The sequence below is a fragment of the Notechis scutatus genome, chromosome 1, assembly GCF_049901735.1.
Source record: "Notechis scutatus isolate UNSWTSFEM ecotype Mainland chromosome 1, rNotScu1.2, whole genome shotgun sequence".
In the NCBI taxonomy this organism is placed as follows: domain Eukaryota; kingdom Metazoa; phylum Chordata; class Lepidosauria; order Squamata; family Elapidae; genus Notechis; species Notechis scutatus.
The window spans coordinates 211,747,956-211,774,301 of record NC_142009.1 but is presented as its reverse complement, the minus strand read 5'-3'; the positions used below and the strand labels follow the sequence as shown (position 1 = coordinate 211,774,301).

At 37.9% G+C, this 26,346-nt stretch overlaps 1 protein-coding gene across 1 annotated transcript in view; it reads left to right on the top strand.

The window, feature by feature from the left end:
* Window positions 1-536: 536 nt before the first annotated feature.
* GPR39 (G protein-coupled receptor 39) overlaps window positions 537-26,346 on the top strand; it is a 167,714-nt gene continuing 141,904 nt past the window's right edge. The window contains exons 1-2 of the mRNA XM_026665394.2: window positions 537-713; window positions 1,002-1,868. Coding sequence (XP_026521179.1) covers window positions 1,010-1,868 — 859 coding nt within the window. The 5' untranslated portion in view covers window positions 537-713; window positions 1,002-1,009. The remainder of the gene's footprint in view (window positions 714-1,001; window positions 1,869-26,346) is intronic.

Sequence of the window (26,346 nt, the reverse complement as noted above, 5' to 3'; positions counted from 1 at the left end):
TAAGAACCGCAGGGATTCGCTTAACAAATGCGGTGAAAAAAGTTTTTTTAAAAAATGGAGCAAACTGACTTAAGAAAATTCCCAGTTAATGTTTTGGGCTCAATTGTAGTCGTAAGTTGGCTATCCCATGTATGTACAACTCTGTCCATCACCACCCAGTGCCAAAACTTTCCATGTAGTCAAGTTCTCTAAAAAAAAATAAAAAATAAAAAAATAAAAAACCCTGCTAGAAGACGAGGAACGCAATTTCCTTTTTTGAACTGACAAGTCATTGCAGAGGTCTGCTTCTAGTCTGCCTCTGAAGCAGAAAAGAGGAGAAATTAAACAGGAGGACGCTAAAAAAAATGGTGGGGGATGGTGGGGATTGTAAACAACACCAGACACTGCTGGCAACAGCAGCCCAGCTTTGTTTATTCTTAAAGAAAACAGGGAGAGATTTCAGGAAAGGGAACCAGAGTATTCATCTCTTAGTCAGGTTGCCTCATTCCTTTTCAGCCCGCCTTATCGGCTTCATCAGTGACCACATCCCTTTCACTGTTCGGCTCCAAGTTAATGTTTGACGGAAACTGCTCCTTTCAGCCACAGGGAACAGATCTTGTGGAAAAGGGCAGAGACTACAACAGTATTGCTGGTCGGGTTAGCTATCCTTTAAGGAGAACTGGGAGCTGTCTCCAGCATCGAGCATTTCCTGTCTTCTGTCTCATCCAGAACAGGTGAACAAAAGTTTTCCTCAGTTCCCCCCCCCCCCGCTCTCATTGTTGTTAATGTGATTGAGGCAGACAACTAATTCAATAAGGCCTAGGGTGGGGTGGGGGAATGCGAGAGAGGAAAGTGTTATTAAAACTTCATTTCTGTTTGTCCTTACGTAGAACAAGGGGGTCTTCAAACCAACCAGTTTAGTTATATTTCAGAGTAAGTATGGAGGGATGTTCCCTGTAAGACTGTATGAATGACCTTTGGTGACCTGCTTTTCTCTTCTTCCTTCCTGTTTCCATACTTAGTTTTGCTCATGGAGGCACCAAAAGACAAGGATTGTTGGCACCTCATTGATCACAGCCACGTGAAAGACTTTGAAGTAGATAAATGGGTCAAGATCACCCTTGCCTTCATCTATAGCATTATCTTTGTGGCAGGGATCTTGGGCAACAGCATCACCATCCAGACTTCCAAAATCCTGCAAAAGAAAGGCTACCTGCAAAAAGCAGTGACCGACCACATGATAAGTCTAGCATGTTCGGATCTCTTGGTGATCTTACTGGGGATGCCTGTGGAATTCTACAGCATCATATGGAACCCTTTCTCGACCACAAAAGGAGATCTAACCTGCAAGTTGTACAGCTTCCTCTTCGAGGCTTGCAGCTATGCCACAGTGTTACATGTGGCCACCTTAAGCTTTGAAAGGTACATTGCCATCTGCCACCCCTTTAAGTTCAAAGCTACTTCTGGGACCTACAAAGTGAAGATCCTCATTGCCTTTGTTTGGATTACATCGGTGCTGGTGGCCCTACCCCTTCTCTTTGCAATGGGGGCAGAGCACCCCTTGGTAGACATCCCAGGCCATCAAGGGTTGGTTCTCTGTGAAAAATCCAAGTCCCAACGTCTGCCTGAATTAAGTTTAAATGTGACAATATGTACCAATTTATCATCCAAATGGAGAGTCTTCCAGTTTAGTATTTTCACTGCCTTTATTGTGTACATCATAGTATTGGTATCTGTAACATTTATGTGCCGGAATATGATTAAAGTCTTGATGGTCTACAAGCAAGGAACAGTGGAAGTAAAAGGAAGAGAAAGGCAATCCCAATTTCTAAGAAAAACCGAAAGTCCAGAGAGCCGAGGATCCAAGAAACAGACTCTTATCTTCCTAGGTAAGTTCATAATGGAATTACCATACATTGTTGTTGGAGAGAAGATGGGAGGAGGAAGGTGTGTTGGATGTGTTGGCTGGCTGGAATTTTTTGGTAAAAAGAATGAAAGGCAGGAGACAAATACATACATACATACATACATACATACATACATACATACATACATACATACATACATAAATACATACATAAAATGTTGCTGGTGCATTGTGGCATTGTGTATTCATTGCTTGAGACTTTCAAGAAAAGAGTGGACCGCCATTTGTCAGAAATGGTGTAGGGTCTCTTGCTTGGATGGGGAGTTGGACTAGATGACCTACAAGGTCCCTTCCAACTCTGTTAATCTGTAATCTGTAATCTGATGGGTGAGGGATAGTGAACAGTAAGAAATCGCCTGAAATGGAAACTTAATGGCAGAATTGAAGTAGGCATTATCTCTTTTCATATTTACTATTTCCTATTTATTATGGAAATATTCCTGCTCAGTAGAAAGCAAGTGACACAAAAATTATATGGAGCCTCTGTGGTGCAAGCATCATGAATGTGGTATTTAAGAAGAATGGTTTTATTTCAAGTTGCAATTCTTTTTTCTTTATGCGCAGAATCCAATGCCTGAGTTTTTCATAGCATCTCCACTTTGTATCCTAGGACATTTTTCCATCATTATTTAAAGAAAGTTCTCTATTTTTAGAGAGTTGTACAATTGTTGCAACCTCCAGGTGGTCTCATTGGGTATGGATTGGAAGTTTGCATCAGTTAAGTGTGTCTTTGGGCGAGGATGGAGTTCCTAAAATTTAAATTACTTTCACAGTCATGTTGCTTGATGACATTGAATTCGTTCCCCTTAGACAAATAAAATGAAGTTTGATGACCTTACAGCATTTTATAAGCAACAAGAAGGGAAGGATGGAATGGGGGTCTAAAATAGGAAGTATGATAAATATATTGATCCATGTACATTTGAAATTCTCTGAAAAAAAACAACCCAGGCAATTATTTGAAATTCGTATCTTTGCAATACAGACCTTGTCATAAATAAAATATATCTGAATTTGGCAGGATTTACATCTAGGAAAGAAGGTTAAGGCTTACTGACATGGGCTACAATCTTGAGCGCCAAAGTTGGAAAAAGACAGTTAATAACAATGCTAACAATCTATAATATTATTTGTATAATCTTGGGTTTTGCAAAAACCTAGGTTTTGCATATGTCCCATCCATTTCTACCATAATCCATTTCTACCATATATGGGTGGCTATATAAATGTGATTAATCAATTGATCCGGATTTTCACAAAACTGGCCCCGAGATGTATATTTAACCTTCCCGCTTTATTTCACTGGCCATGCTTATTTGTCTTTAACATAACCCTATCATGTAAATCTTTCCTGGTACATGCTGAATTTCTCTCACCTGGATATACATTGAGGGCCTAACATCAGGGCTACCATACCTGGACTGAAAGATCTAGAATAATAATTGGATATCAACTTTATGGTTATCTGGTGATCATCCACCTATTTCCAGTTCTGGTAATCATAGCCAGGTGTTCACATGAAGATGCCAGTTTTGCAGACTCTAAAACCTCCTTGGGATTATTCATCTTTGCAGGATTTATATGTGAATAGTTACATTACTTTTGAACTGTTACACTTGTGCAGATCTCTCTGTGAGTGTGTCAGGATATATAGTTACGTGCTTGGTAGAAGCTATTCATTTGCCCAAAACTCTTAGGTGGATATTATAAATATAGCATGCAATTGAAGGGATTGGATTAGAGATACTGGTAGTTAAAAAGATAACTATTCTTTCTTCCCTTTCTTTCAAATTTACACTTGTTTCAGTAAAAGCCTTGATAATTGTTATATTGCTTTCATGTGTCGTTCTCTTCTGAATTTGTTCTGCACTGTATTTATTAAATGACTGACAATTACATTAGATTCTGTTTTTTCCTTTCCACATTTTCTTACTCTAAACCAGGGGTTGCCAACCTTTTGGACCTCAGGGACCACCAAACTCGTAATTTCAAATCCCCCAGACCACTAAGATGAATTTTGACTGATGGTGGCTTACTGACATTGGTCACAGGACTGGCCCTTTGGTCATCCCGGAGCAGCTGCTCCTCCACCTGGATGCACCGGCCTGCCATGGACTGGAGGAACCGCTCCAGGATGACCAAAGGGCCAATCCTGTGACTACTACAGCTCTGGAATATGGGACCGACTTTCCCACCAATGTCAGCAAGCCACCCCAGGGCGGATGTCCCTCCCCCGCCATTGGTCTTACCTTCCAGTTCCAGCTCATGTGGCTCTACTCAAGGCTTGCGCTTGGCCGAAGGGTGGGGGCCAGTGGGTGGACAGGCCATGTGGGCGGCACAGTCTTGTGTTCCCGCACAGCCTGGATTAATTGCTTTGGGAGGGGTGCTTTGGGGAGGACATTTCTCTGCGGACCACCAAAATTTTCTCGTGGCCCACCAGTGGTCCCCAGCCCATTGGTTGGTGACCACTGCTCTAAACCTTATTAAGTTATCATCTCCCCATTCTGAGAAACATGCCAGGTTGTCATTCATTGAGCATCAGCACTTTATTTTAGTTTCTTGACTTTTCGTCATGTTCTATCTGAATGGCTGCCATTTCTTGTTTATGCTGGCTTGCCTCCTACAATTATCTTCTTCTATTAAACTACCATGTGAGTGTGCACATCTCCAAGCCAGTTATTTTTTGAATGCCTTTGAGAGTCTACCAGATTTTGGGGGTGGGGGGGGGTGAAGAGTAGGATAAATGAAAATACATTAGCAACTATTAAGTATTCTTTCTTTCTTTCTTTATTCTTTCTTTATTGGTCATGTGTGATTGGACACACAAGGAATTTGTCTTGGTGCATATGCTCTCAGTGTGCATAAAAGACAAGATACATTTGTCAAGAATCATAAGGTACAACACTTAATAATAGGCATAGGGTACAATAAGCAATCAAATCATACTAGGAAACAGTCAATATAAATCATAAGGATACAAGCAACAAGTTACAGTCATACAGTCACAAGTGGGTGGGGATGGGTGATAAGGAGTGATGAGAAGATTAATAGTAATGCAGACTTTGTAAATAGTTGGACAATGTTGAGGGAATTATTTGTTCAGCAGAGTGATGGCATTCAGGAAAAAACTGTCCTTGTGTCTAGTTGTTCTGGTGTGCAGAGCTCTATAGCGACGTTTTGAGGGTAGGAGTTGAAACAGTTTATGTCCAGGATGTGAGCGGTCTGTAAATATTTTCATAGCCCTCTTTTTTTACTCGTGCAGTATACAGGTCCTCAATGGAAGGCAGGTTGGTAGTATCTAAGGAGATTAGCAATTATACCTTATGCTTTCCTAACAGTTTGTGCTATTACTATGATCTACAGCCAATGAAACCTCGACTGTTTAACTGACTACAAAACGAATGCAGTGAATATTGCAAATTCCCTTCCCTTCCCTTCATTTTGGGGAAAAAGAAATAAGAAAAGGTGACCATACTGTTACAATTCTGACCAGATGCTGAAAATAAATAAAGCAAATAGGCTGTCATATTGTTTATTGCTGGTTTATGGTTGCACTAAAAAGAATTGTGTGAAAATTAATATCCCATTTTCAGTTATGGAGAGTACTTTTCCTGTATTGTTTTAGTAATCCCTATAATGTGTGGATTATAGTTCCCAGAATTTACAGTTAGGAGACCAAATGAACACCGAAGACTGCTGAACTAGCTTACATATTTGTACTTCATGGTGGGGCAATGTTGACTCACAGGTAACCACAGAATTCATAGTTAATGAGAGTTTCGGATTCAGGCTCTAGACTGTTCAAAGACTGTTTAGTTTAGTTTAATTCTTTACGGTATCTTTCACCTCTATCTGTTTCAGTATCTCAGGAGATCAGTTTGAAGAATCAATGCTCTTTTAACAAATAACAAACATGTTGACATACTTTTGTTATGGTTTTTCATTCCATATGTAGCATACTTAATGTGCTTTCAGTATAGAGTTCCATAAGCTGATGTCATTTCATAACACTCTACACTGCTGTATATTAAGCAACATGTTTATTTCATCATTTTGTGACTTGAGATTTTCTCTTTTGTTGACATGCTTCAGTCAATGTGACTAGTGATTTTATAACGTGCTTCTGAAGTTCATAAATGTATTTTCCTAGGATTTAGGTAAATGTGTGAACTCAAGTATCAACTGTTTGTGGGGGTGAAGTGGCCATTAGCTGTTTTTCTATTGGGGCAGGCTTTCTCCTATCTGACCTCACTTATCTGTAGCCTAAGACATCTACCTAGTGGCACAGGGTTTTGTTCCCTAAAAACAAATAGTCACCACTATCGCAAACAAATAGTATGCTATATTCTGGGGGGAGAATACATTTTGCTTGTGTGCCATCAAGTTGGTGTCCGCTCTTAACAACCACAATGGACCACAATCTCCAGAATGCTTTTTCTTCCACCTGGCCCTTCAGATCGTTCAACCCAGAGGTCTCCAAACTTGGCAACTTTAAGACTTGTGGACTTCAACTCCCAGAATTCCTCAGCCAGCTGGCTGAGGAATTCTGGGAGTTGAAGTCCACAAGTCTTAAAGTTGCCAAGTTTGGGGACCCCTGGTTCAACAGTATGCCCATCCACCTTGCTGCTGGTTGCCCTTTTCTCTTTCCTTCTATCTTTCCCAACAAAGGCAAGTTTTTCAAGAGAGTTGAGTCTTCACAATATGTATCCAAAATATGATAATTGTGTTGGGTCATTTGTGCCTCAAGCGAGGACTCTAGACTGAATTCCCTATTTGTTTGTTTTCTTGGCTATCCATGGTATCTTCCGACTCCTGTCACCAAAATACTATTCGTATTTCAACTTGTACCATAATATTTGTAGTATTGAGTAATTATGATCACAGAGCGTCTGTGGAGATTCTCAATCATCCAGGTCATAGTTGTCCCAAAGGTGCTTTTTCAAGAGGCAACTGGGCTTTCTGGTTTTTCTTTGAAGACATTTTGCTTCTCATCCAAGAAGCTTCTTCAGCTCTCTTTCAGAAGCTTCTTCCAGAGCTGGAGAAACTTCTTGGATGAAAAGCAAAACATCTTCAAAGAAAATCCAGAATATCCAGTTGCCTCTTGAAAAAGCACCTTTGGGACTATGATCAGAGAGAAAATTAAGTATTCACTGTTAGGAAAATACATTATTTTTTTGTAAAAAGCTGCCCTGTTGCCTGCAATGGTTTACACGTTGTACATTTAGCATGAATAATGCTTCCTCAGACCTATGAATATGCCATATCCCCTTTGTTGCATCACCTTTCTCTAGTTGATGACCATCAATAGAACATTTTTAAAAAGGGAATCACTACAGATATTGCTTTCTTTCTTATCTGCAGGTAGTTTTGCATTGCTACCTAAAATATGTGTTTGTATGTATGTGTATATACATAATGGAATGAAGTGATAAAGAGTTTAGAATATTTTTCCTTGGTGGCTTCTGAGATGCATTTCTGATGACTCTTTAAAATGTCTCACTAATTAACTTTGGTTAAAAAATAGATTAATGAACAGGAGATAGAAACCATGGCTTGTATCCATGAGAATAGCAGATTTGAAGTTGTGGCTTTCATAAGAATTATGCTTTGGGGTGCTTTTAACCCAGATTAAATGAACAGATATATTGTTTACAAATTGTTGAATTTAAATATTTTGATAACAATATCTCTGTCTGAATTTCATTTAACAGATGGATCAAATTAAAATAAATATTTGCTTGTTCCAAATGTATCACGCATTTAGCATGAATTGTAAATGACAAACCCAGAGCAAGATGTCTTGAGGAGTCTAACAGTAATAAAAACAATTTATAGAGTCTTCCTCCCAAGTAGTTAAAAGTAATAACTTCTATGAAGCAGAAATTAAATTCATAAATCTACTACTCAAGTGAAAGTGTATGAGGTTTCAGTGTTACATTTGGGTTTTTGAAAAATAATAACTGAAAACATGTTAGAGAGGGAATGGCAGAGAAATGTTTTGTGTGTGCTATTTAGACCCTAGTATTGAATTTCAGGATGGAAACAGAAAAGTAAGATAAAATAATAAGCCTATGAAATAATAGCTCAAAAAATAACCCAGTAGCGAAGAATGTAATATTTGTTTCTAAATATGAGCTGTAATATAGATGCAAGATTAATATTTTGCAGAGTCGCTGGGAAATGTATTTTTCCATTGGTGGTTATTGCACTAAGGGTGATACAACCTCTACTCTGGATTTTCCAAAAGCAATTTTATAAAGTCAGTTTAAGTATTAATAGAATGACCAAGTGATACAAGCCATTGTCTTATGGGCAATTCTTTGCTCAGCTCTCCCCCTCATTTTCTGTCAACATTTGTCTATTTTTTTTTTTTTTTTTTTGTTCTTTTTTATAAAAAAATATCCACCAAGATTTGCCTCCATTGGGTCCATATAAAAAAAATAATAGGACTAGGACGACAGTTGACTTATGCTTATTAAGATTAATCTGGCCTCCAACTTTCCATGGGCCGATTTATTTATATTTACACACAAAATAATGTAAAATAACCCCCCTTCTTAAAAAATACTGACAGCCCTTTGAAACAGGCATCTGTATATTTGGTGCAATACAAACCATTCACCTATGACAATTCATCTTTACCTGCAAAGGAAAAAAGTAGAAACTCATTGAAATCTAGCTAGTAATTTGGATGACAATGCACTCCTATCCAAGCTGTTTTCTTGGCAAAAAAAATCACCATGGTTTGCTGTTGCTTTTTTCCAAGATGTTTTCAATATCCCAAACTTGGGATGTTGACAGTATTAAGATTTCTGGTAGTGCCTCATACAACTAGTAACTTTTTCAAACTTGCTTAGCTCTATGAGATCAGCCAAGGCACTGTCATCTAAAGTAAGCTTTGAAAAGGGATATAAAGCTGACCTTTGGAATAGGGAAGAAATGAACAAGCAATTAAGGGGTGACTTTCAGGAAATATTACTCAGTCCTGGAGAAAGAGAAAAGCTTGAGAAGGAATCTCAAGACAACTCTGCCTTGATTTGATTCAGTACTAGAGGAATCAGAAAGAAAGACAATTTTTTCAAAGTTCTGTGATTCTATCTTGGTACACTAAAGAATGTTTTTGACTGCACCAGCCTCCAACAACTGACAGCTTTACTCTTTGTTACACTGAAAAATGATTTGATTTTCAAGCTTTCATTACTATTCTTGCACTAGTGAATTCTCTCTTTCGTTTCTCCAGTAGCTCTGAACTGAAAAGCACTGAAAACCAAGAGGCCTCATTCCTTACAGAGAGAATGAGCAGAGGGCTAAATCTCGCAGGACTTAAGTAGCAAACTGGTTCTAAATGGTCAATAGAGGCATGTTTATTTTGCCCCCTGCCTTTGTTCAACTCTATGCTTCTGGAAAAGTCATCGTAGGGGAGAAATTGCTTGTAGGAAATAGATGTGGAGTTCTGACAATTGCTGGTGGGTTGTTTTTTTTTGTTTTTTTTTAAATCCCTTTCAGCTTTTAAAACAGAAAGAAAATGTATATTTGACTGAATATACTGGATTGCTGAAAATTAGCAAGCAAAAGGCCATACACAACATGAGCAGTAATAAGGAAGACACAAGGGTGTTAGTGAAAGTGTTGGACTTAGACTAGGAGATCCAAATTCAAGTCTCCTCCAGCAACCTGAGCTCCCTTCATGATTTTGAGCAGCTTACTTTTCTCCGACAGATTTACTTTATAGGTTGTTGTGGAAAGGAGAGGCAAGCCAACAGATGCTAAAGAAAGGGCTATGAAAGCAATAAATATATAACAAGGGATTTACATATCATTTTTAGAAATTCTAGCTCTGAATGGAAAAAAATTAACTAATAGAACAGCACCACAGAAAGCGTGATCAATTTCTAGCATCACAAATTACAACCTAGCTCACTGTTGACTCAACTGATCCTCATCTCCACCATTATCTCCTTCCCCCCAAGGTCTATGTGAGTTTTATTCCTATTAATTATGATTATAATTGACTTTTAATTGAAAAATATGGCTTTTTATTTTATAGACTAAAACATTATTATGGAACTGTTGACTGGTTGAGAAATGGATTTGGCTTGGCAATTGAAGATAGTGAGTAGGTAATTTTGGCATTTGGCACTGAATTTAATTTAATCCATAAGATTAGAGAACCAAGACTTATTGCCTTTCAAAGTAAAATAGGTAGGAGCATGAAGATGACCTTTGCTTCTAAAACTCTTTCCTTCTATGAGAGAGAAGCAAAAAAAAATAAAAAATGTGCCCGATTTCTTCTTCTTTTTAAAGTGGTTGACTGTTTCTCATCAGTATGGTTTTTTAAAATGTGATTGTTTATTTAATAGGGTATAAAATATTTTTACTATGTGAATTTTACATTACACTTGTATTTATAGGTTGGTGCAGAATTAAAAGAGAGGAATTCAACATTTGCATTTTAATACTTTTTGATAGATAAATGGTCCACACATCAAAAAGTATTTCCTGCATTCAGATAATTTTAAAAAGGTGTTTTCTTTAAGGAAAATTAAAAACTCTCCAGTTGTGCCTGAGTTTGAAAACTATGTTTGTTTTTAAGATATTGTTAAAATAGTGTTATAGCTTGATTTTAAAACATATTGTTTTTAAAAAAAATATTTCCTTATGGTCTGTAATGGAATCTCCAACTAGAGTGGGGAGCGAGAGTGTGGTGGTTTGCCAGCAGTCTGGGGAAGAAAGGGGATCAGTCCAGGAATCTGGAAAGGACTCGGACAAGGGTCCTGTGTCCAATGCAGAGATGGGGCCAGGACCATCTGGGAGTGGAGTGCTGACTCTGGAGCCTTCGGACTCTGGCAGCAGTGAGGCAGAGGACCCAGGGGAGCCTGTTCCCAGTGTATGTGTGTGCAGAGCTGCTAGAAGGCGAGAGTAGCTGTAACAAAAGGGGCAACTCAGGAGTAAGGCTGGGAGATGATTGCCCCTCCCATAAGGTATAAAGGACAGGCAAAGATGATCATACCTTTGCAGGAAGCAAAGTCGTTCATTCGGTTCAGATTCATTCTTGAAGGTCTTTGTACTTCAGTTGGTTTCTTTTCTAGTTCATTTGACACTTCTGTTATTGGCATCACTTCACAAGAAAGAAAGGTAGGTGCTTATCTCAAGGGACTGTTTGAGATTCATTACTGTTTGGGAATGAAAATAATTCCCAGCGTTGCAATAAAACAAGACTTGTTTTTAAAATAAGCGTGCACGTAATTATGGGCTCTGAAGCCTTGGTCAGAACAGAGGAAATGTGAAGGTGGGGTTGAGCTTAGACTCCTTGCACAGCTGTAAGATGAACAGATTTTATTTCCCACAGAATCCCTGAAATCTTTATCTGGCTCTTTCCAAGAGAATGCAATCAGTCTGGCAAGACTCTTGTTAATAGGCATGCAGCAATAAAGAAGCAACTTTGATCAGCTCAGGATGTGGCCTTGGTTCCTTGTGTCTGACATAGTCTTTGAGATGTTGAAAATAATATGAAAATGTTTCAAAAGCTGTGCATAGAAAATATATACCATACTGCTGAAGTAATTTCTGTGTTTTCACAGTAGTCTTAGTCAGTACTTAGTCAGTACAGACAGAAAAAGTCTGCCCTATGTGACTAAGCAGTTTCCTCTTAGTCTAATTAATGTTACAGCTAACAGAGTCTAGAACTCACTTGCTATCGATGAAGGTCAGACTTTCATGTAGTTCAATATTTGTATGGATTTATTATGTTAAAGATCCAGGGTGTCCTGTTATGATCAACAAATGCTTTCATTTCAGTTTTTTTAGGTCAGTTCTTCATCTGTATCAATAGTGCAACTCTCAAATTTTGCCCGGTCATTAAAGTACAAAGGTATAAGGGAAACATAATACTTTCACTCCTCTCCAAAAGCTTTATTTAGAATTAGCATAAAATCCCTGTCTGACATCTTCACACTAATCTGACATACTTAGCAAAGGAGGGAGGCTTCAAAAGAAAAGGTAATAAATGCTGAAACTGGCAGGCATTGAGATAGTTTATATCCGACAACTTTCACTTTGGGTGAAACTTCCATTTTATGAAGAAAATGGAAGCAGAAGGCCAAGGCTACATTTGCAGGGGGAAATCAGTTCAAATGGAACCAGGGGTATTTAACCTTTCCGCGCTGATGTTCTCCTGGCCAATTTTAAAAATTGCTTTTATCCCAGCCAAGTTCTAGATGGAAAAGGCTAGTTCCAGGAGGCAAGAGACAAAAGCTTTTAAAGGTATCATTTAAAAAAAAAAATTGTGTTTGTCTGAAAAGTTGGAAAGGTTCTGAGATCAGGAGGTGATATGTTATTTTTGCACTTTTTATCGGGAAATATAAGTACCTGTCCTGTTATGAACATAAGGATAGGAACAAACATGGAGAAATTTTGAAGACATGGGCTTTGTCAGTGGGCTAGGCAATGTTCACAAAAAAGTAAATCACTATTTTTGGCAGACATTAAATACTTCTTAATAATCTGCTTCATAGGTTAATGAAAACATTAGCTGTAACAGATGTATGTGATAAATAGCCTGGTATTTGCAGTCACAGTGAGTGAGAGAGGGAAAAAGGAAACCCTCATTTGTTGCTAAATAAAGCTTTGCACTTCTGAAGTGTATATTAATCTTTGCAGTGGGCTGCTTTGAAGACATTTTGCATGGCTGACCTATGGAGTCCATTGTTGTAAAATATGAATTAGCGGCTTATGTTGGCTCTTTTTTTACTTCCTACATCTTAGATAAAAAGAAGGAAAGCCCAGCGTCTGAAGCTGAGCACCTAATTTTTTCACAATCAATTTAGTGTTGGCAGATTAATGTGTAGCTCAAAATAAGGGTGCCATGCACAGAAAGAAATAGCCTTTCAAAAGATCACAGAGGAAATATATTTTCTGAGGCACCTGGCAAATGGATTTGCAGTAGGACAGATTACTTCAAGTACTCTGCTAAAAATATGTGCTTGACATCTACGGATGACTCCGGTGCAGTAAAATTTGACAATAGTGTGACTTCTGTTACAAGAAAATTAGATGTTTCTTCGTAGGCAGCAAATGGTCTGTGTTTGGATTGTTGTTAGATGAGTTTTTCTTCTTTTACTGAAAAAGATACAGCTTGGGGATATGATGAAATTGAAAGAACAACTTGATTGATTGATTTTAAGGGGGGAAAAATAGCTACAGTTCAAGTTATTTATTTAAGTTCCCTGAACTTCAATTGCATTTCTTCTTAGACTTGGCTGATAATACCACAGATGTATAGATTAGTAGTTTGGAATTGCTTTTGTTTGGGTACCCTACAGATGTTACCATATAAAAGATTAATAGATTAGGTATCCAATGATATTCAATAGTCAATAATATCTCGTTGTGCCTATCAAAACCATGCCATAGTGGGTGAATTTTTGGCACTGAATGTTAGGTTCCACTGCCCTTTAAGTGTGATCTGTTTGTCTTTGAAATCATGTCTCACATTTTATTTTTGGAGTGAGAAGTGGCATATTTTAAGCTAACCTAAAATGGATGACTTTTAGAAAAAGAAGTATCAATTTAAATCCCAGATTGGATGGCTTTAGAGGTAAATTAAGCCTTCTTATGTAAAAGAGATAAGACTAACTAGCTTTCTGGTTGGACAGAAGGGGAAGTACATTTTTGACAATATTCCCTGCCCACTGCACTGACTGACACCTCTGAAAATCTCCTCCACGAAAGAGTTGATGCTGAGAGGGAGAAACTACAGAAGGGGGCAAAATCAGTGAAAAAGACTTTCCTTCCATCTTCCAATTAATCCTTCTGCTCATTGCTCATAAAAATAGAATTCAGCTAGTCATTCTGGGTGCCCCCAAAATGTCATGTTTCAATTTAAGAAACATCTTTAATTTTGAGGAAAACACTGGAGGCTATTTATTTCTTGATAAATAACTTCTGTTGTTATAACCCAACAGCCAACTAATCTGATCTTATAAAGTCCACACCCTCCCCTTGTTAAATAGATTGCTATTTCCAGCCTCTAAAGAAACTGTTATAAATCCAAGAATTTGACTTTAGTTGAGAAAGAGTTCTCCTCAAAATGTAGAGTGTTTGGCTAGAAACCCTTTGGTATATGAACTTAGAGCTATACAAAGACTGATTCTGATTCCAGAAACACCTTTATTTATTTTATTTATTTGATTTGTCAATCGCTTACAAGATAATAGGTATAAGTATATACATAGTTATAAATACATGAAATGGGTACATATAAGAAAAATAAAAGAAACAATAGGACAGGGACAGCACGCCCCCTACAGACCTCTTAGGAAAGGGGTGAGGTCAATAGTAGACAGTCTAAAGTTTGGGGAAGAAACTACAGAGTCAGGTAGAGTATTCCAGACATTGACCACTCTGTTGCTGAAGTCGTATTTCCTGCAATCAAGTTTGGTGTGGTTAACCTTGCGTTTGTATCTATTGTTTGCTCTTGTGTTGTTATGGTTGAAGCTGAAGTATTCATTGACAGGTAAGTCATTGCAATGTATGATTTTATATACCATATTTAGATCAGACCGAAGACGGCGTAATTCAAGGTTTTCTAGGTCTAGAATTTCAAGTCTGGTGGCATAAGGTATTCTACAACGAGTAGAGGAGCGGAGAACTCTTCTTGTGAAATATTTCTTGACTTTCTCAACTGTGTTAATATCAGATATGTAATGTGGGTTCCAGACTGATGAACTGTATTCGAGTATTGGTCTAGCAAATGTTTTGTATGCTCTAGTTAGTAGTGTGATATTACCAGGGAAAAAGCTATGCAGGATTAAGTTAACAACTCTTAGTGCCTTTTTGGCTATGTAGTTACAGTGGACTCTAGCACTTAGATCATCAGAGATGAGTACTCCAAGATCCTTGACAGAGTTTGGATCATCAACAAGGTCTTGACTATTCAGCTTGTATTTTATTTTCTGATTTTTTTTGCCAATATGTAAGACAGAGCATTTATTTGTTGAGATTTGAAGTTGCCATTTGTTTGACCATTCTGATACATAGTCAAGATCTTTTTGAAGGGTAGCAGTATTGTCTGTGGTATTGAACAGCTTTACATCATCAACGAAGAGAACGCAGTTGCTCTTAATATGATCACAGAGGTCATTTATGTAGAGTATGAAGAGATTGGTCCTAGAACACTGCCTTGGGGGACACCATTATTGACAGGTACAGAATTTGCTAGGACACTCCCAATTTTGACCATTTGTTGTCTGTTTGACAGGAATGCTTCTATCCAGTTATGCAGTTGTCCAGAGATACCATAAGATTTTAGTTTTAGGAGTAGTTTGTCGTGTACCACTGAATCAAAGGCTTTACAGAAGTCTATCTAGATTGCGTCTATTGTTTTGCCCTGATCGAGTTGTGTCGTCCATATGTTTTTGCAGTGTAAGAGTTGCAGATTACAGGATAGTTTTTTTCTGAAACCAAATTGTTTATTGGAGAGTAGGTTGTTTGTCTCTAAGTGGAGGATAATGGATTGCTTAATAATTGATTCCATGACTTTACAGGTGATGCAGCATAAAGAGATTAGTCTGTAATTTTCAACTAGGCTGGGGTCTCCCTTTTTGAAGATTCTGAAAACTCTCGTGTTGAGTTTTTAATCATGATGCAATTTATTAGCAAATGGCTCTCATAGTATGCTTCAAAACTGTAAGTTTTAGAAAGATGTATGAAGTTTTTCAAACAGAGATGAAAAAGCTTTGAAAATAGCTGCAGAGATTTACGAAATTTAACAAGTTAAAGGAGCTATTTCTTGGGAAAAAGAGCTGAAATCTGCCAAGAGCAATTGATTCAAATTCAGAGACAAGCATGTTGTAAAATACAATTAATTTTGAACTTTCCCTATGAAAAAGACAAGGGATCTCTTGTAGTTGCCATAGAGATATGTTTACAAAAGTTGTTCCAACAGGGCCATACAAATCTGTTGGGTGGTCCTTGCTGAGTAGAAGCAAGACTTGGATCAGGCATGTCAAACTCACGGCCTGTGGGCCAGATGTGTCACACACTGGCCACGCCCACCCCTGGTTTTGTGAAGGGGGGAAGTGGCAATACATCACATGATGGCAATGTGACGCCACGAGTTTGACACTCCTTAAATCCTTTTATAAGCCAACTCCTGCAATAATAGTATAGAGGATTTTTGTGTCTCAGCGATTTGAATGGCATATGGATTGTGGTTGGGAACCTACAGCAATCTATTAAATATAATGTAATTAATCCAAGCATCAAATAGAAGTGTCTATAGGTCTCTTTTTTCCATTCTTCTACTGTAGTTAAGAACTATTTTCAGAACTTGGTAGGGAGAAAGAGTGCTAAGTTTGTGGTCTAGTTATGTTTCCACCTGGATTCCTTACAGAAAGAGTTTTCTTTGTTCTTTTAATTTTAGCCACATTTTCTCTCTTTTTTTTTTTTTTTTGTTATTTATTTTCTTTCACTTTTATACTTAAATTTTATAGCCATTTTCTATGAATCATGATTTTAGGATGAGGATTTAATTTTCCTTTTTTTTAAAAAAAAATTAAACAATGTGAAAAGTGTTATTTTCTTAAATGGCATTTTAATGGGAAGATACAATGAAATTTGTAGGGAAATAATTAATGAAATTCCAGAAGCTGCTGTAAGAAAGAGAATTCATCAGAATCTGAATGTAATATGTGAAATATGTATATTTTGTACAGTACTTTGCTTGTAATAGCAGGGTTTCATTGCTAAATAATTTGCATTACTTCTGAGAATCCAGTTTTCAAGGTGGAAGATTCTCAATTTTCAGAAGAGTTAGCGAACAAGATTTCCATTAAGGCCTCGAGAGAGACTACTCATAGCTAACCAAATCTGATTATCCTTGGTGATATAATCAACATTTCTAAATGGAAGGGTATTTTGGGTAGCCTGACCTTGGAGATATATTAATATTATGTTAAATATAAAGCAGATTGCTCATAAAAAGAATACATTATTGTACTATTAAATAACATAAACCACATCTTGATCTTCTGAGTTTTGTTTAGATTATCCTGGAAAAATCCAGAATGACATATTACTGCTGCCGCTGCTGTGAATTGTCCAAAGCAGGCTGGGTTTAGTATATAGGTAGCCCACAATGTACAATTCATTCACTCAATGTACACTATTAAAGGTTACAACAGTGCTGAAAAAAGAAATTTACAACCTGCCCTTGCATTTATAACCTTTGCAGCATTCCCACAATCACTTGATCAAAATTTAGGCATTTGACAATTGGCAAGCATTTATGACGGCTGCAGCAACCCAGAGTTGTATGTTTACCATTAGCAGTCTTCCCAGCCAGTTTCCCACAAGCAGAGACCATAGGGAAAATCAGATTTGCTTAAGGACTGAATTTTTCATCGAATACCTGCAGTGATTTGCTTAATAACCATGGGGGGAAAGGGTGCACAATTGGGTGTGACTCACTTAACAAACTGCCTTGCTTAGCAACAGAAATCTTAGTCCCCACTGTGGTTGTAACCTGTAGTTTAGTGAAATGCTTTTCAATAGTCTTTCAATGGGACACAGCATGAGGTTCATAAACTTTCTTTAAACCCAGGTGCTGAAACTGTTGAAATTACTGATTAAGCTTAATTTGAATGAAGGTGAGGGAGATAATGGTAGATTACTTTGCTCTGGTTTTCTCTCCTGAACATTTCCTCTAGGAATTCTGGGCCCGAATGCAAAACTAAGTTGCATTTCCCAGTTGTCCTGTCTTTTTTCTGTTAGAAGTGGAAAGCAGCAATTATTATTTTTCTAGATGACATCAAAACCATTTTTTTAATACAAAAGGTTTCATTTTGTGAGAAGTGGTTAATTGGAATGGGAAACAATGGGAAAACAGATAATAGCTTTAATATTCAAAGGTGAAAGCTTTAATAAAGCAACTGCGAAGTTGCCATAAAAATGGGTCTTATCTATTTAGAGTTAGAGCGAGATAAGCAAGTCACTAACTCTGAGAACAATAATGAGGAAAGATTTCAGTTGTATTCCTTTTAGACTAACCTCTTGTTTTTGAAAGAGAATCAATGTTCTAAACTCTGGGGTGCAAATTGGTTTATGGAGCAATGTTACAGTGTTACTTGAAGCTCTTTAGGTTTGGGCTTAATAATGCAGTAATAACTTACAAAATGTCAATTGCTTAGGACAATCAAATGCTTTGGTTAATTCACTTTTATCAGTAACCTCAGTAAACAAGCAGTACATCATGATATAATTTAAGCAACCAGTACCATTGTTGGTTTGTACAGATCATAATGAAACACAGAGCCTGATCATACATACACATTACTCAGAAATTGTAATTAGATCTGATTTTTAATTTAAAATCTGCCATTTTCTCTAGGGCAGGCTTGGCTCTCTGATGAGGGAATCAGCATTTCGGCCAATTTTATTCTCTTTTCTGATTTGCTTAACTCTCAGTAGAGTGGAAACTCTTTAGCATCCAGTATCTGATGCCAGGATTTTTTTAAAAAAAATTAAATACTTTTTTAATATCTAAAACCAGTCAAAGCTAAGACATCCTGGGTTGCGCTACTTTCTTTCTAGCCTAAAGTTTGTAGGGTCACAGCAAGTATTCTTTTTCAATATCATTTCCCAATCTCTCTCTTTTTTAAACTGCGGATACTAGTGGCTATGAGAATTTTTGTATTCAAAGCATGTTCTTTACTTCTCAGCTACAATCCCTGTCTTCTAATTTAGTAGCTCTTTTGCTGCCACAGCATCCTGCCTTTCTTTCATTCTAGAATACATGGCTATATATATATCAGATTTTTACTTAAGTCTCCAATCCAAACACAGACTAGATTTCAGGAAAGCTACCTTCACTAAGCATTGAGATCTCTCCCCTAAATTCAAAGAGTGCCTCAATAATTTGTTTCCAGTTCATTCTCATATGAACAGACAGACAGTGAAGAGGTATTTAAGCCACTTTCAGAACAACAGAGTTGAAACAGACCTTGGAAGCTTTCTAGTCCAATCTTCTGTTCAAGCAGGAGACCCTATTTCAGATAAGTGAGATTGTAATATGGAAGTAAGTGGAGTCCTAAAGAAAAGCCAGTTTTGTCCAGTGGTGAAGGCACCAGAACAGAAACCAGAAGACTGTGAGTTCTAGGCCGACCTTAGGCATGAAAATCAACCAGGTGACTTTGGGTCAGTTACTCTGTTTCAGCCCAACTCACCTCACAGGATTGTTGTTTGTGGAGAAAATAAGAGGAGGAAGGAGTGTTAGGTATATTCACCACCTTGAATTATTTCTCCATCTAAATAAATAAATAATTTCCTTATGTCCTAACAGAAATGTTGGACAGAACGTTTCAGAAATCATGGACACTGTTGTTGGTTTACATCTGAAATACTTTATAGAGACATATAAGCAATAATTGTTTAACACACACAAAGGAGAAATACAAAGTACAAAATACAAAGCATTGTATTATTTCCTTAAGAGAGATGGGGATAAGGACAGTTTTGCCTACATCCCAGCTGGAGATGCATAATAGGTAAATGGAGTTCTTAGGATAAGATAAGAGGCATAAAGTAAGAGGCTGCTCTGAAATAAGGCTCTTTGATATATCAACATATTAAAGACACTTTTTTCTTCTTCTGCCTCTAGTCCCTTTCTTCAGCAGAGATGTTCATTCCATATTTCATAGAATGGTACATGGAGAAGATGGGATAGCTGGAACAATTTTGAAGCTCACACCTGCCCTTGCCCCTCTCTTTATCCTATGTGGTTCAGCATTTATCTGAACTTTTAGAAGATCCTAATTTAGGAGCATGTATAAAAGAAAGAGAAGACTTGTATGACCAGCAGAAAGTTGAATGGACTTCATTATGGTGGTAATGGATGTAACAGTACAAGGCTTAAAGGGCCAGTCTGGGAACACATCAAATTGAAAAGGTCTATCTATATGGTTGCTTAGAGTCAACATGACTTGACGGCACATCATCAATAATCAATGCATGAGAGAGCAATTTATAACAAATTATGATTAATTAAAAAAAACCACATACCTTATAGATTGAAATTACTTGTTTCAAAGTTAATTGTAACTAATTATCAAATGTAATATTTGGTCCATAGTTAGAATTCTCTAAAAATGAAATTGAATGCTTCTGAAATCCTAATTTATGCAGAAAAGTAAGGAGATAATGTGGGGATTTTAGCTACTAGTGCCATTATACTGTATAAACAGAGGTGCATTGCAAAACTTAAACTTGAAATTTTCAAAAATCTATCTATGGAGATTCTTAATTTTCCAGGTCATGGTTGTCCCAAAGGTACTTTTTCAAGAGGCAACGGGACTTACTTGTTTTTCTTTGAAGATGTTTTACTTCTTATCCAATAAGTTTCTTCAGCTCTAACGGGGTGGTGGGGAATGGAAGGATTTATACTCCTTGCAGTCAGCTGGTCATTTGCATTCTTTTAGGGAGTTGTTGAGGCAATTTGGAGGTTTATCTGTATCTTCAGGGTCACCTGAGTAGTGCAAGTGGGCGTGGGGCCTTCTTAGAAGTGCTGAAAGGACTCTGTTGTAGACTGGAGATAGATGGTGTCATATCCCTCCTGTCTTTTGAGAGAGGGCTGTTCAATTTTGACATGGGTGGCCTCTTTGACCCCTCTTTCAAACCAGTGATCCTCTCTGTCCAAAATGTGGACTTTGCTGTCTTCAAAAGAGTGGCCTTTGTCTTTTAAATGCAAATGGACTGCTGAATCTAGTCCTGATGGGTTTGTTCTCCTATGTTGTGCCATGTGTTTATGAAGTGATTGTTTTGTTTCCCCAATGTAAAGATCTGCACATGGCTCACTGCATTTTATGGCATATACCATGTTCCTCGGTATGTATCTGGGTGTTTTATCTTTGGGGTAGACAAACTTCTGCCTTAGTGTATTCTTGGGTTTAAAGTGTGCACATATGTTGTGTTGGCTGAAGATCCTCCTGAGCTTTCCAGGATATTGCAGGATATTCCAACGTTACACTAATCTCCTTGCCCCACCCACATTCATGCATATTTTTCCAAACTATATAAACTGAGCCTACTGTAAGACACAGACCCAGGAGCCCCGTCTTCATGTCCAAGAATGCTTGATAGATACCTAAATAAGTCTTACTAATGGAAGAAATGCAACCTAAGACATGGTTTGCATTTTACTCACTTGCACAGATAAAAAAGCAAAAGATAAGCAGAGGTGTTTTATTTGCTGTGACTGGATGGGTGGAGAAAAGAAAGAGAGAGAAGGAAAACAATGATAAATGCACTTGTACAATGTATTGTTGCAGTAAATAATGAAATAATATCTTTGACTTTATCTATGACTTGGAACACTCAAATTGAATGGTGTAAGCAAATGAAAAGTTGGACTCCCTAGCTATATTTCCCTTTAATGACCAGGCTTTGCCTGGAATTCTTCGATAGTCTCTCTGTGATTTGTAATTATTTTCTGCATGCTTTCATGAAGAAGTAACAATCCTTTAAATGTTTAAGTAGCCTTTGACCTCCAAAAGTTTAGCTTGATATTTGGCTGCTTTGGGTATTACTTTGCTATCCCCAGTTGAGGCAAAAGAGTCTAATTATACTGTGAAGAAAAACTCTCTTCTATGCTCTGAGAAGCCAATTAAAAATGACAGTATCTACAACAGTTTGTAAACAGCTAGTTAAGTGGTAGGCAGAAAAATCACAATGCATTTTGCTCTCTTTTCGCTCTCAGATTGCAAGTATCCTAAAGGGCCTACAGAACACCATTTTCTATAAATGGTATCTACCTAATGTACTGCAATCCCTGATGGTTAATATATTATATTTGAACCCGAAATTATTAAGTTTGGTTCATTTTCGGTCCAGGTGATATTTGGATGCTGGGTATTGAGCTCTTTTTGCTGAAAGGATCCTAAAAATTCCACGATTGCTAATTCTGAATACTCATGTTAGATCTCTTTATTGTACGGAAGGCAGAAAGAAATCTTAAGCATCTCTTTTTGCCCCTCAAGAGTTTGTAGTAAAGATTATTCCTATACTATAGGCAAAATGAAAACTATATGAGGGGGAGGATCCTTGAGAGAAGATTGATAACATAAAGAGGGCTATTGACTTTGGATAAATGTGAAGAAAGGCAACATATACACATAATAAAACAACAACAACACCTGTTTGATTCCAGGAAGGAAGGGTAGATGAAGATCCACCTAGAGTTGAGAGTAATACAGGTAGTTCTCGAGTTGCAACCATAATGGAGCTTGCACATTACAGTTGCAAGTTCTAATGGTTGTAAAACAGTTGTATGATATTTTTTTTACAATGGTCATTCAGTGAGCAGAGTATTCATTAAGTGACTGTGGCAGTCATAAGTATGGACCCATTGTTCATTATGGGCATAATTTTGCTGAAGTGCTGATTTTCATGATACCATCATATAATGCAGTCACATGACCGAGGGAGGCTGCAAACGGCCATATAGGCACCCATGTTGCTGACTACCGAAAGTGCAATCTCCTGATGCAAGGGGAACACCATCAGAACTTCGGCTCTCAATCGTAAGTCCCCTTTTTCAGGTAAGTCATAATCAGTTATAAGTTGATGACTACCTGTAATGGGTTATCCCTCAAATTATTTAATGTAGTCATTGCGATTGAGGGATCATATAATAATTTGCATTACTTTTATAGTGCTTTTTTGCATCCTCTATTTGGGGTATATAATCTTTATCTTGGAGACTTTGGAGCTCCTTGGTCTTTGTACTGGCTGGGAGCCCAATAAACTCTGTATGTCTTTGCATGGTAATAAAACAGGTTGGTTGCATTCTATTCTATTGATTGCATTCGCTGAGTTATATTTTCTGCACATCTGTAGCAGAGATGGTAGTATTCAGCAGGTTCTAACCAGTTCTGGAGAACCAGTAGCGGAAATTTTGAGTAATTTAGGGAACCGGCAAATACCACCTCTGACTGGCCCTGCCCCCATCTATTCTCTGCCTCCTGAATCCCAGCTGATTGGCTGGGTCTTCTTTTGTTGCCCTGCACAGGAGAATGGAGCTGGAAAGCAGGTTAGTGGGGTGGGGAGGGAATGGGGATTTTGCAGTAGCCTTCCCCCCAGGAGTGGGAAGGGAATGGAGATTTTGCAGTATCCTTCCCCTGCCATACCCACAGAACCTGTAGTAAAAAAAATTGAATCCCACCACTGATCTGTAGTAGTGTAATATTCAGCTGTTTCCCATGTTGTGCTATGCTATGGCTTAGTAAAAAAAAAACCTGCTTGGGCTCCCACAAAACCAATTAAGCCAAATAAATATTGATTTATTAACCTAGGTTCTCATAAGGTAATAAACTAAAACCCAACCAAACCAATCAAGTAAGCATGAAGTGTTTTTAAAAAGCAAAGATGAGCTTTGAAGGCCAGAAAGAATCCTGGAAGGTACAAATTGATATAAGAGTCGTGGTGACACAGTGGTTAAAATGCAGTATATTGCACGCTAACTCTGCCCATAGCCAAGAGTTTGATCCTGACTTGTTCAAAGTTGACTCAGCCTTCCATCAGTCTGAGCTGGTTAAAATAAGAGCCCAGGTTGTTGGAGACAATGTGCTGACTCTATAAACTGCTTCGAGAGAGCTGTCAAGCACTGTGAAGCAGTATATACGTCTAAGTGATATTGCTAGTGCTATAAAAGAGAGAAGCTAGTTGGTTGACAAAGAGTCATCTTGATTTAAAAAACCCATCCTCCGGTTTTGTATGAGAATGGCTGCTAAAGGAAGTTATCTCTGGACACCTGCATAATTGGATAGAAGCATTCCTGTCAAACAGACAACAAATGGTCAAAATTGGGAGTGTCCTATCAAATTCTTTACCTGTCAATAGTGGTGTCCACCCAGGCAGTGTTCTCGGACCAACTCTCTTCATCCTCTACATAAATGACTTCTGTGATCATATTAAGAGCAACTGCGTTCTTTTCGCTGATGATGTAAAGCTATTCAACACCACAGACAATACTGCTACCCTTCAAAAAGACCTCGACTATGTATCAGGATGGTTAAACAAATGGCAACTTCAAATGTCAACAAATAAATGCTGGAAAGCAGGTTGGTGGGGTGGGGACAGAATAGGAATTTTACAGTATCTTTCCCCTGGAGTGGGCTGGGAATGGAAATTTACAGTATCCTTCCCCTGCCACGCCCACCAAGCCACGCCCACACCACACCCACCAAGCCACGCCCACAGAATCGGTAGTAAAAAAAATTGAATCCCACCACTGCAATGAATACTTCAGCTTCAACCATAACAATACAAGAACATACAATAGATACAAACTCAATGCACCAAACTTGATTGCAGGAAATACGACTTCAGCAACAGAGTGGTCAATGTTTGGAATACTCTATCTGACTCTGTGGTTTCTTCCCCAAACCCCAAAAACTTTAACCTTAGACTGTCTACTATGGACCTCACCCCTTTCCTAAGAGGTCTGTAGGGGGCGTGCATAAGCGCACCAACGTGCCTACCGTCCCTGTCCTATTGTTTCTTTTTATTTTTCTTATATGTATCCATTTCATGTATTCATAACTATGCTTATACTTATACCTGTTATCTTGTAAGTGATTGACAAATCAAATAAATAAATCAAATAAATAAAAGTCCTTGTTTTTCAGAATAGTAAAATCTTGGTCTATCTTGGAGACCTATGTAGTTATTGTCATAGGAATGGGAACCCTCTGGCCTCAGCTATACCAGTTTATACTGACGTGATCTATCCTAAGATTCTTACATCACCAATATCCAGAATATGACCATCTCAACATTGGGTACAGCAAAAATATAAGCAATTAAGTGTTAATTACTTGGCAATTGAGTATTTTGATATTAAATCAACATAAATACAGGTGGTCCTTGTTTCGTGACTGCCTTGGACAGTGACCATTCGTCTCAATGCAGATGAAAAAGAACCTTTGCAACATTTATGGCAGGGGTCTTCAAACTTTAACACTTGTGGACTTCAACTTCAAGAATTCCTCCTCCAGTCATGTTAGCTCAGGAATTTTGGGAGTTGAAGTCCACAAGTCTTAAACTTGCCAAGTTTGAAGAACTTTGATTTATAGTCTTCATGGCATGTCTCTCTCAGTCACACCTTTACCATTGTAGTCAATTAATATGCATTATCCTATGTCTGAGTCTTCCCCCCACCCCTTACTACTGCTGTCCTGCCCTTTCAAAGATTGGTCAGGCATCCCTGAATGAGTAATTGTCAAGTATTAGAAAACTGTTGGACAAATAGATGATGGTTCAGAATTGGTTCGATGTCTGCCCGGTATAGAACAATTTTTCCCACAGCAGCTTCTAGCATTATGGTTCAAAATAATTATCCCCCCATTCCAGAAGGTTTTGGTGACTCTAGAGGAGGAGGTAAAAGACAAAACCTTTTTTCTATAACTTCCATTCATTCATTTATTTTCAGCTCCAACCTCCTGCACTAGTTTAAATTCCAAAGTATGTAATCTTGTGAAAAAGGAACAGAAAGTTGATGCTAAATTCTGTAGTTGAGGGAGGTGAACTAAAATGGGGCCTAAAGAGATCCGTTTTTGTTCATAGTTCAAAAGCTGAGGATCGAGAACATTTAAACACAAAGCTTGCACAGTGAATGCCCTTTTGCTGTGATTGGGAAAATTAGTTTACCCTTCTCAAGCTGCTGTGAAGTGTAAAGGGGCCGGATCTTTGTTTACTGTCACCTTCCCAAAGGGCTGTCAGACTGTGAGTAAGGCACAATAAAGGCAAATCATAACCTCTTGTTAGCCTTCAATCACACCGCATTATGGATTGGAAGAAGGGATGCTGCCTCAGCCAGCTTGGCTCCATGCATAAGATTTGCATTCTGAAACAGCAGTGGAGAAAAGCACATTTGGTCTCTGCATAATTCAGAGGCATGAAGTCCTTTAACCACATCACAAGTCTCAATTTCATTATCTTCCAAGATGACCATTTCCAATATGGGTTGCCGAAGGCATTTTTATCTTAGCATAAGTATCCTTGCCCGTTAATGTATTTGTTTAATCAAACAAGAGAGAGGGAGAGAGGGGGGAAAAGCCCCTCCTCAGGGGAACCCAAAATTGATTTCCCTTACTGCTGAAGTAATATTTTACCTTATGAAAGATTGTCTGCCAGTCATGGAAGCAGGTAATGCAAACTCCTTTACATTAATGCAAATCAAATCCAAAAATCTTGTCCTTTGTGCTGCAGCAGTTTTAGAACTTGCGTGGATGAAGAAAAACACGGTTATTGAAAGCTAAAAAATAGGAGAACAACAAACGAACCACATTCTGTGGAATCTCAAGCAGGTATACATCCTACCAAATGTCAGGATTCTCCCTTAAAGGACTTCTTTCTTTTAAAATGCATTTTGGTGTTTTTTTTAAAAA